The following is a 15,671-nucleotide window of genomic DNA, read 5'->3' as shown; positions in this document are numbered from 1 at the left end:
TTCCATTTGACTGCCCTCTAGCCTAGTTGGTAGTCATGGGACTAGGCAGGTAGGAGCAGGGGGTTGCAGAATTTGACCAAAAGTCATATTGATGATGATGATTGATGACAAGTGACAAGTTTGGAACATGAAAAACAACATACTTTCTAATATATGTTTATAACAAGTACCATATATGCATAAAAATTTGTAAAAATATATCTGACTACATTTTGCTTAAACATTAACGACAATAAAAAAATGGCAGCTGAAGATATTAACGAGGGCACATAGCATGACGGCCACCATCTACTGGGACACTTGCACCAGTTATATTGCTTGCCAGGTCACTTGCCAAGAAGGCAATGGTAGCCGCTACCTCATCAGGCTTCCCCGGCCTTCCCAAAGCATGAGTCTCTTTAGTCCTCTCCAAAAACGCCTTATACTGCTCTTCAGTTAACCCTCCACGCCTCTGCAGGTTTGTCAAAATGACTCCAGGATTCACACAGTTCACTCTGACACCTTTCGGAGCGAGCTCTAAAGCTACACACCTGGTGAACTGATCAACGGACGCTTTAGACACGTTGTAGGCGAGAACGCCGGGGAAAGATCTAATTCCGTTGACACTGGAGACGTTCACGATGTTACCTTTAGTTTTTAAAAGGTGAGGTACTGCTAGCATGGTTAAATAGTACAGTGAGCGTACATTAGTGTTCATAAGCCTGTCGTATTGCGCCAGGGAAGTATTCTCAATGGTTCCGGTCTCGATAATACCTGCATTATTCACCAACACGTCGATCTGGCCGTAATGATCAATAGTTTTCTTCACAATGCTCTCGATATCGCTTTCTTTCGTCAAATCGGCGGGGATGGAGAACGGAGTAGCGGCCTTATCGCAGTCATTTACTGTTTTCTGAAGGTTCTCGACGTTTCTGCCGGTGAGCGACAACTTTGCACCGAGTTTCGAGAGGAACACAGCTGTTGCCGCGCCGATGCCGGAGCTGGCTCCTGTTACAATTACAACTTTACCGGCGAAATTCATTGTATAATAATGAAAATTGCACTGATCGCAAGACCCGTCCGGCGAATCACGTTGTAATCTTATCTGAATATAAATAGATAAAACGAAAATAACCAACAAAACTTGTTTACAATTTTATTAAATAACATATTCAGCGCGTTCTCATTTACAAAATAATACATGAAATAAATTTATTCCGAATTGACCAATTAACAAGAAGCATAATTTGCAATGTCTGAATTAAAACCAATCAAACAGTCTATCAAAAGTTGAAATCTCTATTCATGAGAAGTTCCGAAAAAACAACAAACCAATTAAAATCACGTAAATGTCATAAATGTCACTGACCTTGACCAATAGCAACGACTTGATGAAATCGGAATTAGCATAATCGATTGTACCTTTTTCATCAGAATCGATAGTTCATATTTGCTTTCATTGGCTCTTTGAATTAGCCATAGCTTAATGGATGTTGATTTGATTAGATAAGATTGACATAATGACATATCTTTTGATAACATTTTATAATGTAAACAAATTTAAATAATGTAGAAAATACAAAAATATATATATTACCGACCAAATTTCAAGTGTAACAATAAATTAAACAATGGGCGCTGTGAGTAGAAGACTGTAATATGCCTTACTTGCTTCCAACATGATTACTTTCTGCAACAATGTTTTAGAAAGAAGTCATCCACATTCACATCGGGCAAGCAGGAGTGCAGATAGCGAATGCATGCTGGGAGCTGTACTGCTTAGAACATGGCATTAGACCTGACGGCATGATGGCTTATCCTGACAACAACGACCAAGGCTTTAATGCTTTTTTCAGTGGAACAGGAGCTGGCAAAGTTGTTCCAAGAGTGGTTATGATAGACTTGGAACCAACCCCTATAGGTAGAGCGAAATAATTCTTACATTTGAAATGATCTGCACTAAAGTAATGAGTTTACCCGTTTATTATGATTAATGTTTTCAGATGAAATTAGAACTGGCGCATATCGTGAATTGTTCCATCCAACCAGTTTGATTACCGGCAAAGAAGATGCTGCAAGTAATTTTGCACGCGGATATTTTGGCGTAGGTAGAGAAATGATTGATCTGGCTCTGAACCGGATTCGATTAGTAGCAGAAGACTGCCAACATCTTCAGGGTTTTATCATTTTTCGATCTTTTGGAGGGGGCACTGGATCAGGTTTCACTGCGTTACTGCTAGAAGGCTTGGTCAAAGACTATGGGAAGCTGTCCAAGATCGAATTTGCAATATATCCATCTCCTAAAATATCGCCTATAATTGTGGAGCCCTACAATGCAGTGTTAACGACTCATGCTTGCATGAACACCGAGGACGTCTGCTTTATTTTTGATAATGAAGCTTTATATGATATCTTGGCAAGAAATTTAGACGTGCCGAGACCTACGTATACGAATTTAAATAGACTGATAGCTCAGGTATTTGATTCGAAGTATTACATGGAATATACACAACTCTGCTCAGGTTTTTAAATATTTACCTAATGTGATTTTATTTGTAGGTGGTTTCATGCATGACGGCATCTATGCGATTTGAAGGTTCTTTAAACGTCGAATTGGTGGAGTTCCGCACAAATCTGATACCTTACCCTAGAATCCATTATCCTTTAGTTACTTTCGCTCCTTTCGTACCAGCTTCACGCGCTTACCACGAGACTATGTCAACAAGCCAACTCATGATGGCGTGCTTTGAGCCGGCCAACCAAATGGTCAAATGTGACCCCAGGAATGGAAAGTACATGGCTTGCTGTTTGCTATTTAGGGGAGATGTCAACCCAAATGATATAAATTCGTCTATCAATCAAATAAAAAGCATGAAGAATATTAGGTTTGTTTCATGGTCACCTACAGGGTTTAAGGTGAATTGAGTCCATTTATTTTTTCAATTAGGCTCTAATACAAGAAGCTATTCTTAATAATTATATTTGTTGTGTTGATAGATTGGATTAAACTATCAGCCGCCATTAACTGTGCCCGGAGGAGATTTAGCAGCCTTACAAAGAGCAGTCGTTATGGTGTCAAACTCTTCAGCCATCAAAGTTGCCTGGGAGCGAATCACCAAGAAATTCTCGTTGATGTACGCTAAACGAGCCTTCGTACATCATTATGTCGGCGAAGGACTGGAAGAAGGAGAATTCAAAAATGCCCTTCAGAATGTTAAAGCTTTGTCAAATGATTATAGAGAAATGGAAAGCTGATTATGATTTGATTTAAAATATTTGGAGTGGATTGTTCTATATGTATGGCGTATGGTGGCGTTATGTGCCGTAAATAAACTGTTGCAATGCATTAACATAGATTTCATTACATATTCTTCAATTGGTTCATAAGAGATTATAGGTTTTGTGTTCGGGACGATATAGAGTATGTTCAGTTTGTTGTTCAAATTAACTCAAAGATGTCACTGTTCCCGACGCAAACTAGATACTTAACGTTAGTTTTTCCTTTAAAAAGACAATGTCATTGTCATTTAATGGAATAAGCGAGTGACGTAACAATGTGTATTAACATTTTGTAAGGATGAGCAACACGCATATGACACATTCAAAGCTGCAAATATATAGTTTGGCCAGGGAGTGTATCATTTCAAACAATTCAAACATAGAGACAATCATACTGTTTCTGTTAACCTTACGGTAGTACTAGCATGACTAGCACCCAATTTACTAACTTGGCTTGACTTGAGTCAGTCATGTGATAGACTATCACTAAAACAAAATACCAGAGGCACTATAGTTTTAAAAGTAACTACTTGTGAAAATCCAACTTATTTTTCGATACGCAATGAGTATCGATAACACTCACCAAAGGCAACATCGACATTTTTATGTGGCAGCACTACCATGTGCTTCGATTTGACACAAGTGACAGTTGTCATTTGTCAATGTCACATTTGCGATTTCAGGGTTTCAGTTTGCGTTAGCGAGAATACACTCGAAAATAAATTTATTTTATTGATAAACATTCATTTGTCGTCTTTGGAGTCTAAAAAGGCAAATATAGTTGACAGATTAATAGTGAACAAACCGCTGATCAAGTGTACCTGTAGTGTCAGAGTCATATTTCATAATACTAGATAATACCGCTTGCGTAAGTAAATGTATTTTCCCTTATGGTCCTAAAGTTTAAACTTTATGTAATAATTGCAACTGCTACAAGTTAGCTAGTCAATACATGCATGTATTTATTTAGACATTGTCCTTAAACACATAAATTATTTTCACGCAACAACACTTGCAGATTTTAACTTAACATTCATTAATATAACAATATTAGCTTATTAGTTATTGGACTAGCATTTAGTTCAATGTATGTTTTTGCAGAAATATCTGATGTATTGTTATACATCAGATATTTCTGCATTGAACTAAATGCTAGTCCAATATCTAAAAAGCTTAAGTTTTTACATATAAATATAAGTTTATACTATAAATCGAAAGCTCAATATTTTTAAATATTTTGTCAGTGACAATGTGGAGTGTGGCGCAACTGTGCCGGTGCTCGGCTCTGCGGGCGCCTTCGCTTGTGGTGACCGGGGGACGGAATGGATTCACACAGATAGGTGTTAGGCAGCTGGCACCTGTTCGAACTACATCTAACTTGGGATGCAGCAAGAATAGAGTATTTAGAGTAAGTATTCTAAATATTATAAATGTGGAGTGTGGCCCTCTCTGCGGGCATCACTCGAGGTGGGCGGGGGACGGAATGGATTCACACAGATAGCTGCCCGGCAGCTGACAACTGTTTGGACTAGCTCTAAGTAAGTAAGGGTAAGTATAGCAAATAAGGACATTCATCAATATCTTTGTTGTTTTTATTTTTTATTTTATTTGTTTGACATTTAGAATTTATTCTAGAAACATTCTAGACTAGTATTTTTTATACAATTGTTTTTTTTGTATGACAATATTTTGTGAAATTCTTAGTATTAAATTTGATCTATCAATTATATTAATTAGTATATGGAATAATATTGACATCAATAAATTGCTCTGCTAATTAGCTTAAGATAATTATGTGTAATACTGTCTTACTATTCATAAGTGCTTGTTGCTAGGCCTACATGAATAAAGTATATTTGAACTGAACTGAATACCAATACCAAATTATTCATAGTAAACTACAATACAAATACTCTTTATTACACATCAATAACAAAAGAACACTACATACAATGATTATGAAAAATCTTTAGAGTCATGTAAACCAACCAACCATGAACCGCTTTGTCTATGCTTTAAGAAGAATAAGCCAAGTAGTCTCAATTGATGCGGCTCTTACCTCCTACTACGGTTATATCCACTCAATCCTTCAATATGGAATAATAATGTGGGGTAGATCTACGGACATTGATGATGCATTTCTCATGCAAAAAAAATGTATAAGAGCTGTTTTTGGACTGAATACCTTAGATTCATGTAGACCTTATTTTAAAAATCAGCATATTTTATCTCTCCCGTCTATTTATATTTTTAACGCTTGCATATTTGTGTATCAACATGGCCACCTTTTCCAGCAAGTCAAAGAAGTGTATCGTAATCCTGTGCGGCCACAATATCGGAACAAACTATATATACCTCCAACAAAGCTGTCGCTGGTAGCAAAGAATGCATTTGTTATGTGCATAAAGATTTATAATAAAGCGCCAGATGAGATTAAAGACTTACCATTCATCAAATTCAAAAAGGCTTTAAAAAAATGGCTTGTGGATAAATGTTTTTATAGCATAAATGAATTTCTAGACTATAAGTAGCTCAATAAGTATATGTCAATTGTACATTATGCATGCCTGTAAGGTAGTTTTAGTGATACCATCAATGTACATACTTTGTATATATATATATATATATATATATATATTCATAAAAACTGTACCTAAAACTATGCATAATAATAAATATTTCATTTCATTTCAAATATTTCATTTCATTTCATTTCAACCCTTGTACACAAAACATCAAATATTAACTTTGCCTTGCCTTTTCATCTATGAAGTAGCTATACATGTAAAATTTAACATAGGTCAATATACAAAACTTAATAGCATTAGACATCAAGGAGAAATATACGCAAAACCATTCAAAATGGCCTTACTTTCCAAAAGTGTATTTGGAATGGCACCCAAATTATATAATAAACTCCCAAAATGTATATTAAACTGTAATAATCAAAAACATTTTAAGAAAATTTTGCACGACTTTTTATCAAAAAAAGCCTATTACTCCATTCAAGAGTACCTCTGTGACACATTGTAACATCATCGTGTAATATTAAATATGAGACCGCTTTTGTTAACTTACGTAAATGTATTGTGATTTGCATGACTTATGTATTAAGTAGTAGTAAGTACCTAGATCTACAGAACACTATCTTCTCTGCAGAAACTAGAAACATGATAAAAAAACGTTCAGAGCTACTGAAGAAGAAGCCAAAAACCAATAGTGATCGGGAGAAATTATCTAGACTCTATAAAGAAACTAACAAGTTAGCAAAAAAAGACTATATTAACCATAGACAACAAATCATAGAAAAACATATTTCTACAACAGGCAGCTTGAAAAAAGCGTACAAACAACTGACAACGGCTAAGGAATGGATACCAAACCTAGCTACAAATACAGTAGTAAAAAAGCAACAGTCAAGAATGGAGATAGTTAATATAGCTACAGAATTCTATAGGAACCTGTACCATGATCACAACCATAGTTCTAAAACATGCCAGACTTCAACACCTGCACCTACAGCTTCAATTAAGCTTTTTGATGAACAGGAAATTATTGAAAGAATTAAAAACCTGAAAAATTATAAAAGCCCTGGCCAAGATAACATTCCAAATGAAAGTATAAAAATAGGAAAATATCTTTTAGTAACACCATTGACCCTATTATTCAATAAAATATTGCGAGACAGGAAAATACCATCAAACTGGGCAGAATCAAGAATAATACTACTTTACAAAAAAGGAGACCCGAAGGATGTGAGCAACTATCGTCCAATCAGCCTACTACCGACACTCTATAAACTATTCGCATCATGCATAGAAAAGAGATTAGAGGCTAACATCGAACAACACCAGCCCATTGAGCAAGCGGGGTTTAGAAAAAACTACTGTACCATCGATCATATTCACACAACACAACAAATTATAGAAAATTTTGAGGAGCTAAAAAAACCCCTTTACATTGCGTTTATCGATTATACCAAGGCTTTTGACTCAATATCCCATGAAAGCATATGGAAGGCATTAGAACATCAGAATATACCTAAACAATACATAGAAATAATAAAAAACATTTATAGTAACAGTGTTAGCAGAGTGAAGTTGGATAGACTAGGCCCAGAAATAAAAATATGTAGAGGTGTAAAGCAGGGCGACCCCCTGTCACCAAAACTTTTCATTGCAGTCCTGCAAGACATTATGAAAACCTTGAAATGGAATAAAAAAGGTATCTACGTTGATGGTAAATTTCTTAGCAATTTACGTTTTGCAGACGATATAGCTATTTTCTCGGAAACCGCAAAACAACTAAAAGATATGATACAAGAACTGAGCACCGCTAGCAACAATATTGGACTAAGACTTAATGCTTCCAAAACAAAAATTATTACTAATAGTAAAAAGACACCTATATTGATTGATGGAACACAACTAGACTATGAAGATCAGTATATATACCTAGGGAAGCTGATATCTTTCAAAAAGTCAAGAGACATAGATGAGCTGGATCGAAGAATCACCCTTTCATGGAACAAGTTCTGGTCCTACAAGGAAGTACTTAAATCTAGTCTCCCTCTTTTAACTAAAAAGAAGATTATGGACTCGTGCCTCCTTCCTTGCCTCACCTATGCAAGCCAAACCTGGATATACAATGAAGAAACAAAACATAAAATTCAAATTTGTCAACGAGCTATGGAGCGGAGCATCCTGAACATCAAACTTAAAGACAAGAAAAGAAACATTGACATTAGAAATAAAACAAATGTTATAGACGCTTTACAACATGCTAAACGCCTCAAATGGAAGTGGGCAGGCCACATAGCTCGCTACTCTGACAAAAGATGGACACTAAAAGCGACAACTTGGAAAGGTCCAGTAGGCAAGAGAAAACAAGGAAGGCCAAAAGAACGGTGGGCAGATGAGATATATCAAGTAGCCGGTACAAACTGGACAGAGAAAGCCAAAGACCGAAGTGTCTGGAAAAATTTGGAGGAGACCTTTACCCGAACGGGACCTTAAATAAAACATCAAATATTCATATACATACTCTTCATAGTTTCAACAATTTAAAGAAACAAATGTTTTTAATATATTGTATACTTTATTTAAGGAATAAAAAGGTTTATTATTATTATTATTTCCTTTATTTCTCTTAATTCTTAGACTGAGGTTTTTTACAATATGGATATAAAAGTAAAATATAAAAATACATAAAAAAAAAAAAATACAAAACACATATAAACATATTGTAAAAAACCTAACCTAGGGTGCCGCCAGCAGCGGGGCAAGGCCCAAGCTGCCGGTGGTCAGGGCCGCAGGGAGAGGAACCGCCGCACTATCCGCGCCGTGCTCAAGATCACCGCCTTCTGCATCTGACCCTTGATCCAACCACCTAGCGAGAGTCTCTCAAGGTGTTGTTCGAGACTCTTCGCTATGAGACCGTTCGCTGAAACGACTATCGGGACAATGATCGTCGAATCAACATCCCACATGGCGGTTATCTCGTGAGCCAAGTCTAGGTACTTACTGGATTTGTCCTTCTCGGCTTTCACGAGATTCTCGTCATGGGGGATGGTGATGTCGACGAGCACGGCCCGGCGTTGCGATCGATCTATTATCACGATGTCAGGCTTATTGGCTACAATAGTCCTGTCAGTGATAATAGATCGATCCCAATAGAGCGTGGCACGACCATTTTCGAGAACTGGCGCAGGTGAGTACTTGTAGTACGGTACTTCGCGGTCCACAAGGCCGTATAGAAGAGCAAGTTGCTGGTGAATAATCCTGGCTACGAGATTATGTCTGTGCAAGTACTCGCCGTTAGCAAGATGAGAACAACCGGAAATGATATGCCTGAGTGACTCACCGGGACGGCGGCATGCCCGACAAATGTCGACCGTACCGTCCTTCAGGATATATTTCCGATAGTTGTTCGTCATCATAACTTCGTCCGCAATTGCACAGGCAAAACCCTCGGTTTCTCCGAAGAGGTCCCCGAATCGTAACCAGTTCACCGACGCGAGCAGGTCCACGTCGGATCCCGTTAGGGCCTTGTAGAACCGCCCGTGTAGCACCTTACTCTCCCATGCCGCCCTGCGATCCGCAGTACTTAGTACCACAGGTTTGCGCCAGTTCTCGTTTGCCAAGGAGAGCGGCGTGAGGTTCCTATCTACTGCCACCACATCACGATGCATCCCACACTCGTTGTTAAGGAAATAATTCCTGAGATTGCACACCTCGCGGTTGTGGAGATCTTTGGCGTTTAGGAAGCCTCGACCTCCACACTTCCGTGGGATGTACAATCTCATAATTGACGAGCGTGGGTGCAGCATACGGTGTGTGGTGAGCAGTAGTCGGACCCTCCGGTCCAGGGCGTCCAGTTCGGTCTGAGTCCACCTTAGTATGCCAAAGGAGTATGTGAGTAAGGGCATTACCCAGGCGTTGAAGGAGCGCACTTTGTTAAGTACCTAGATAATAAGTTTGACTGTTTGTACGCCTAATGGCAAGACCATGGTGGTCCTATATTATTGTGTTCCATCATTGTATCTACCCGTGTTCTACAGACAATAAATCAATTATGTATCAATTATATATATATTATACAAATTAAGCTTATAAATTAAATACTTGTAGACTACAGGTGATTTTATGGCTAAAGATACAAGATGAGTTCGGAAAAAAGTGTTCATTAGGCATTATATTTATTGAATGAAAATCACAAACAAAGATTGAGTATTTATGTGTATTATGATTGTCTTCAATTTTGTTTTTTTTTTCCAATGAAATAGATTTTATTTTGTCATATTTTGACTGGGTTACTTGAGCAAAAGTAGATTAACCCTTTAACAGGCAATGATTTTAAACGTCATTTCAAAATGGGGTTCAATTTATAATTTCTGAAACTGATCTTCCAAAATCTTCGTTCAACAATCATGATTCTATGGTTGTCAAACTGGGATACCAGACATGCAACCAAGACATAATCTTGTCAGACTGAGACAAAGGCAACCTTAAACTAGAATAAGATGTAATGTGTTGAACAGTCACTTTGACAATTTACAACTTAACAGGAAAACGAACATGTTTCTTATTTATTTAATAATTTTATAATAATTTATTACTCTTTAGAGGGGGCAAACGCAAAACAGTAGTTATTATATTGAATTTTTCATAGGGAAATTAGACTAAATTAGCAAGGGCAGACTCCAATGAAAGCCTGTGGAATGAACTGACGCCTGCGGTATTTCCGGACCTATACGATCTTCAAACCTTCAAGAAAAAAGCGTACTCCCACCTTAAACACCGGCAACGCACTTACAACTCCTCTGGTGTTGCGGGTGTCCGCTTACCATGCCAAGCGGGCGGTAATCGTTTACCATCAGGCTATCAGTCTGCTCGTTTGCCTCGTATATGATAAAAAAAAAGTTTAGTTCCTGAGACCCCCAAATTGATACCTTGATATCGCCTTTGCTTTGGGCCAAATAAGGCATCTGCAATTAAAAAAGTATCAATTTATTTTATATTTCAGATATGCGAGCTGCTAAAGTCAAACAACATTGTAGCCCGCCTCTGTTCCTCACAACCGAAGCCCAAACAGAGCAAGGCGGTCGGCTATTGGCTGCTTGGCTGTTCGGGGATGGTGTTCACCGCGGTCGTGCTAGGTATGGTTGCCGGTTATATTATATTGCTATACTGTGTTTATTATGTTGTTAATGTGGCACTTAATAGGACTAACGGTAGCAAGTAGGCAAGGCATGGAACTGATTTTTTTAATACCGGTTAATACCGGTTTATTTCGGTTTTTCTCCGAAATTTTATAAGAACGCGAACGTTTTAGGAACTTTATTGTAACCTAAAAAACCGGTTTATTCGACGAGTGACGCAACGGCCGGTCGGCCTGGTGGTATGCCACGTAAACAGAGACACCGACATACGAAGAAACCGGTTTTTATTGTTCTAAACCCGGTTAATGTAACAAGGACTGTTCTCGTAAAACCCGTTTTAAAAATAACGGTTTTTTAGTGAAACCGAAATAAAAGGGTTTAGCGCCAAGGACATGATAACGGTTTGGAAATTTAATCGGTTTCCGAGCCTTGCAAGTGTGATACAGATTGGCCATAATACGTATTGACTGCAGGGGCCCATTTCTCGAACGGTATTAGGGCCTGCGCTAGCTGACGCGGACGCCCGCCGCGTGCGCACGCACGCGGGTGCTATTTGTAGGTGAGATCCGCCGCACGCGTCCGCTTCACTTATCGTCGCTCATACTATTTTTCGCTAACCCGCTCGTCCGCTCCGTGCACCCGCGCCAGCTAGTGGAGGCCATTAGACTAATATTCTTAGTCCATAAACTGTCAAATTGTATGAGTTTCCATGACAACAGGGACCAGTCCACCCCTTTCCAGAAAAAAAGCCCTTAATTGGCTTAGTTGTTTATCGAATAGCCCCAACAATTGGCTTTGCCTTTGAATTGCTTACCATTCATTTTGACATTTGACTTAGCTCTAGGAAGATGTTTCCCTTTCAGAGATACCGCTAAAATGAAAGGGTATCCCCTTCCTAATTCAAAAAATTGTGACACCCATGCTGTCAACGAGACCGTAGACAACCAGTCCTTCACTTTAAACATAAATAAGCAATATTTGATTCTATTGTTACGAAGAGAAAGTTGAAAATAGCATAAGCGATATAATTTATAATCGAGACCCCTTCAAATGGTTAGCGCTTAGGAAGTTTAGCAGCTTACCCAACACCCCTTATATGGGTACCAGGGTACTCCGACATTAACGAAAACGAAGAAGCGGACGAACTTGCTAGAATGGGCGCAGACACACCCCTTGTCGGCCCAGAACCGTTCTGTGGGATCACAAAACGGGATGCATATTCTCTGCTCAGCAACTTAGAAAAAACAAGAGCAATCGATTGGTAGAAGTTGCTCAAAGGACAAGAACACTCGAAAGCTCTAATCAAAGGGTTCAACAGCAAATTTGCTAAGGAGCCTCTAGGGCTCAAAAGACACAAAACCTGCGCGGGGACCAGAATATTGACTCGGACACTGTAAGTTGAACAAACACATGTTTCGAATTGGAAAGAAACAAGATGCGACATGCAGGTTCTGCCAGGAGTTCGAGGAGACTGCAATGCACATTCTCTGTTCCTGTGGACCACTAATGTGAAAAAGAAGTACCCACTTAGAGCGGCACGTATTGCAACCCTATGAGGTACAGAACATTACGACCCAAAGAATCTGGAATTTCCTGGATTCAACGGGCATTAGTAATGAACTTTAAAGGGCTGTCACAATAGATCACTGCCTGGTCGACGTGGCACTCAAAGGCCCACAAACTCCAATAATCATACCCGACACCCGTATTGTGAAGCGCTCAAAAAGAAACACTAATAATATTAGTTTAATATGGTTTGAGAAATGGGCCCCTGAGCTGAGATTAATTATTTGTATCACTTACAAAATCTAAAGGCTGTTTTTCAATTTATGTCTATCTGGAGTATCTGGCCTAGGGAATAGGATTTGACTTAAAGCCTTTATTTGGGTATTATGACATTTTGGATATTGATAAAAGTAGCTTTGAGTAAAAGTGTTTCTGACATTCCTATTATTACCGATGCTAGGTCACTCTTTCCTGGATTTTTAACTGTAGTTTTTTTTTTATAAGATTTTAAGTCAATGTCAGATACCTAAAAGTTAAAGTTGAATTATAAGAATATGTTTAGCATTTAAAGTTTGAAAATAATCTGTGATGTATTTAAGACTAAACTATGTAGATTATTTTTAATAAAAATGTTGAAAAATATGTTTGGTTTTAATTATTCAACCTTGGGGTTATTTTCTAAAGATAATATGGTAAGTGCAGGAAAATATGATAAGCATACTATCGTTTTGTATCTTTGCACTTCGTGAGATACCGTATTATGATAGAAAAGTAGCTGGGGTATATAAAGAAAGCTGTATAAAAATACATTTGAGGAAGATTTAAAATCATATCTATAAATAAAATATTTATAGTCAGTAGGTATAATTAACCCTGACCGCCAAGAACCCCTAAAGTCGTCGTTACTAGTCGTGCCCACAGCGCCAAGGACAACTATAGGTGTCATGGCGGACGCTGTCAAAGTAACCTTCACACTTACGAGTAAGGTTTACATTAGCTCCCTTGCGCCCGGGATCTTGGTGTTTGAGTGATGGTTGTCTTTATGACATAAAGCGTTCAAAGGGTTAATAATGAGATTCAATTTACCGTTTCTTACTCGTAATATATTTACTACTTGTTTACTTTGGGATACTTATTAAATAAAAAAATACAATCATTAAAATACTTAAGGACTAACAAATAAACTTAACTATAAATAAAACTAAACCTAAACTAACCTCTAAAAAAAAACTAGTCAAACAACCCACCCCGCGTCGCTCCCAACGCAAAGGTGCCCATCACGCTTGCTGCGTTTCCGCGTTGAACCGCGATGGACAACCTTTGCGCTAGGAACGACCCGGAGCGGGGGTCGAGACCCCTCGTAATATTAAATGATTTTACATTATGTTAAAGTAAGGACGCTTACCACGATGAATTCCGTCGCCTGTTCGTATCTATCGCACGCGTGTAATTATATTGCTGACCCGCCCATGATGCCGGCAGTTAATGACACTGCGAACGGGACAGCAATATAATTGTGCGCGTGCAACAGAAACAGGTGGGTCAGTGTACGAAATTCCTCATGATATGCGTCCTTTCTTTACGATACGAGGCAGTTTATCGATTCGAGCCGCTCAGCGAGGGCTGTGACAAGTCCTGTAGGGCTAAGATGGTCGGCTCTTTATCATATGTCACCATGCCTGTCACGTTCTAACAAGTATATAAGTGCGAAAGTGACGGGCATAGTGACAAGCAATAAAAATGGAACCATGCTGCCACTGCTGGATTGCCAAACGAAATACTCTGTATAAAAAATCTATACAAAATCCATCAGTTTTCATTGCATAGAATTCTAGCTCTGCTTCTTTTAGTGGTGCGGACAATGCCCTGCGGTGTACACAAATAGTATTAAAAGACGATTTCAAAATTACTACTATATTGACCCTTAAGGCGAAAGCGAAGGACCCGCGCGAGCTTTTCATACAAACGGAGTTCCTCCCTGGATATTAACATTATTAAAAATATTTAGACTTAATTTGTTGTATAACAACCACATCTATGCTCCTAAGTTTGATTTTTTTATGATAAGAATTAGGAGCATTTTGTATGAAATCTGTTTTTCTTTCCTATTTTTTAAATTAACATTTCGAAAAAAAGTCAAATATTGGGGAATACCTGTGATTAATATACATCAAATTATGTAAAAATATTTTCCATAATATCAATACACAGAGAGTAAGATGGAGACTACGTTTGAATGGAGAAACGGCCGTTCCATTTCCTCTTAAAAACGAATTTTATAAGCATGAGAAGTAAAGTATTTTTCTCTCTGTCTGACTAATATGAGGTTTGTGTGCAGGTGGCGTGACGCGTCTCACGGAATCCGGTTTGTCGATGGTAACGTGGAAACTGCTGGGGGAAAAACTACCCACCACCGAGGCGGAGTGGGAGGCCGAGTTCAACAAATACCAGCAGTTTCCGGAGTACAAGTAGTAAGTACTAGCAGCTTAGTCAAGTACCGCCTGTTGCTGCCATATTCCATATTAATTTAAATTGTATTTTCAGTATTGAAATAAAATTAGGAAAATTCATCGGAATTCCGAAAGGTCGCAAGTTAGAAACGTTCTCGACAACGGTTTCTCTATTTTGATTTTAATTATAAAACTGTGATTTCTTTAGCAGTTGTCTCTACTTAGTACAAACAGTTTCTGATGTTTTTTATATGATAATCGGTTGATATGTTTTTTTTTTCAGTAAAAACCAACACATAACCCTGTCAGAATTCAAATGGATCTGGTGGATGGAGTTCGCCCACCGCTCGTGGGGCCGCTGTATAGGGGCGGCCGTGTTTCTGCCGGCAGCCTTCTTCTGGATGAAGGGGTACCTAGACAAGGGGATGAAGGTTAGGGTGGGGGTATACTGTGCTCTAGTCGCTGCTCAGGTGAGAAAAATATTGGTTATAAGCATTATTTCAGGACCGATACGACCTTCAGAGCGTATTGAATGGTTTAGTCGTTTATCGAATAGCCCCAACGATTGGCTTTTCCTTTGAATGGCTTACCCGTTCATTTGACTTAGCTCTAGGAAGGGGTTTCCCTTCCAGAGATACCGCTTAATGAAAGGGTATCCCCCTTCCTAATTCAAAAAATTATGACACCCGTGTTGTAAACGCGCTAAACACCCAGTCCTTCACTTTAAACATAAATAAGCAATATTTGATTCTATATTTACGAAGAGAACGTGAAAATTTATAATCGATATCCCTTTA

The 15,671-nt window shown here is 38.4% G+C and overlaps 3 protein-coding genes across 3 annotated transcripts in view; 2 read left to right on the top strand and 1 right to left on the bottom strand.

Annotated features, from left to right (window-relative positions):
- Positions 1 to 140: 140 nt before the first annotated feature.
- LOC133522521 (3-oxoacyl-[acyl-carrier-protein] reductase FabG-like) lies at positions 141 to 1,115 on the bottom strand. The gene has a single exon (XM_061857882.1). It carries the CDS (start codon positions 1,019 to 1,021, stop codon positions 257 to 259), a length of 765 nt encoding a protein of 254 aa, XP_061713866.1. The 5' UTR covers positions 1,022 to 1,115; the 3' UTR covers positions 141 to 256.
- A 364-nt stretch (positions 1,116 to 1,479) lies between these two features.
- On the top strand, positions 1,480 to 3,325 carry LOC133522512 (tubulin alpha chain-like). The gene is made up of 5 exons (XM_061857872.1): positions 1,480 to 1,619; positions 1,687 to 1,900; positions 1,983 to 2,455; positions 2,539 to 2,895; positions 2,977 to 3,325. The coding sequence occupies exons 1-5, from the start codon at positions 1,611 to 1,613 to the stop codon at positions 3,232 to 3,234; spliced, it is 1,311 nt and encodes a 436-aa protein (XP_061713856.1). The 5' UTR covers positions 1,480 to 1,610; the 3' UTR covers positions 3,235 to 3,325.
- Positions 3,326 to 3,910: 585 nt separating this feature from the next.
- The window catches only part of LOC133522513 (cytochrome c oxidase assembly protein COX15 homolog), a 29,829-nt gene continuing 18,068 nt past the window's right edge, over positions 3,911 to 15,671 (top strand). The window contains exons 1-5 of the mRNA XM_061857873.1: positions 3,911 to 4,126; positions 4,503 to 4,666; positions 10,783 to 10,915; positions 14,763 to 14,895; positions 15,158 to 15,344. Of these exons, the coding sequence (XP_061713857.1) occupies positions 4,508 to 4,666; positions 10,783 to 10,915; positions 14,763 to 14,895; positions 15,158 to 15,344 (612 nt within the window). The 5' untranslated portion in view covers positions 3,911 to 4,126; positions 4,503 to 4,507. The remainder of the gene's footprint in view (positions 4,127 to 4,502; positions 4,667 to 10,782; positions 10,916 to 14,762; positions 14,896 to 15,157; positions 15,345 to 15,671) is intronic.

This window comes from Cydia pomonella, chromosome 11 (genome assembly GCF_033807575.1).
Source record: "Cydia pomonella isolate Wapato2018A chromosome 11, ilCydPomo1, whole genome shotgun sequence".
NCBI classification, from domain to species: Eukaryota; Metazoa; Arthropoda; class Insecta; order Lepidoptera; family Tortricidae; genus Cydia; species Cydia pomonella.
The sequence above is the reverse complement of the archived record's forward strand: the minus strand, read 5'-3'. Positions and strand labels throughout refer to the sequence as shown.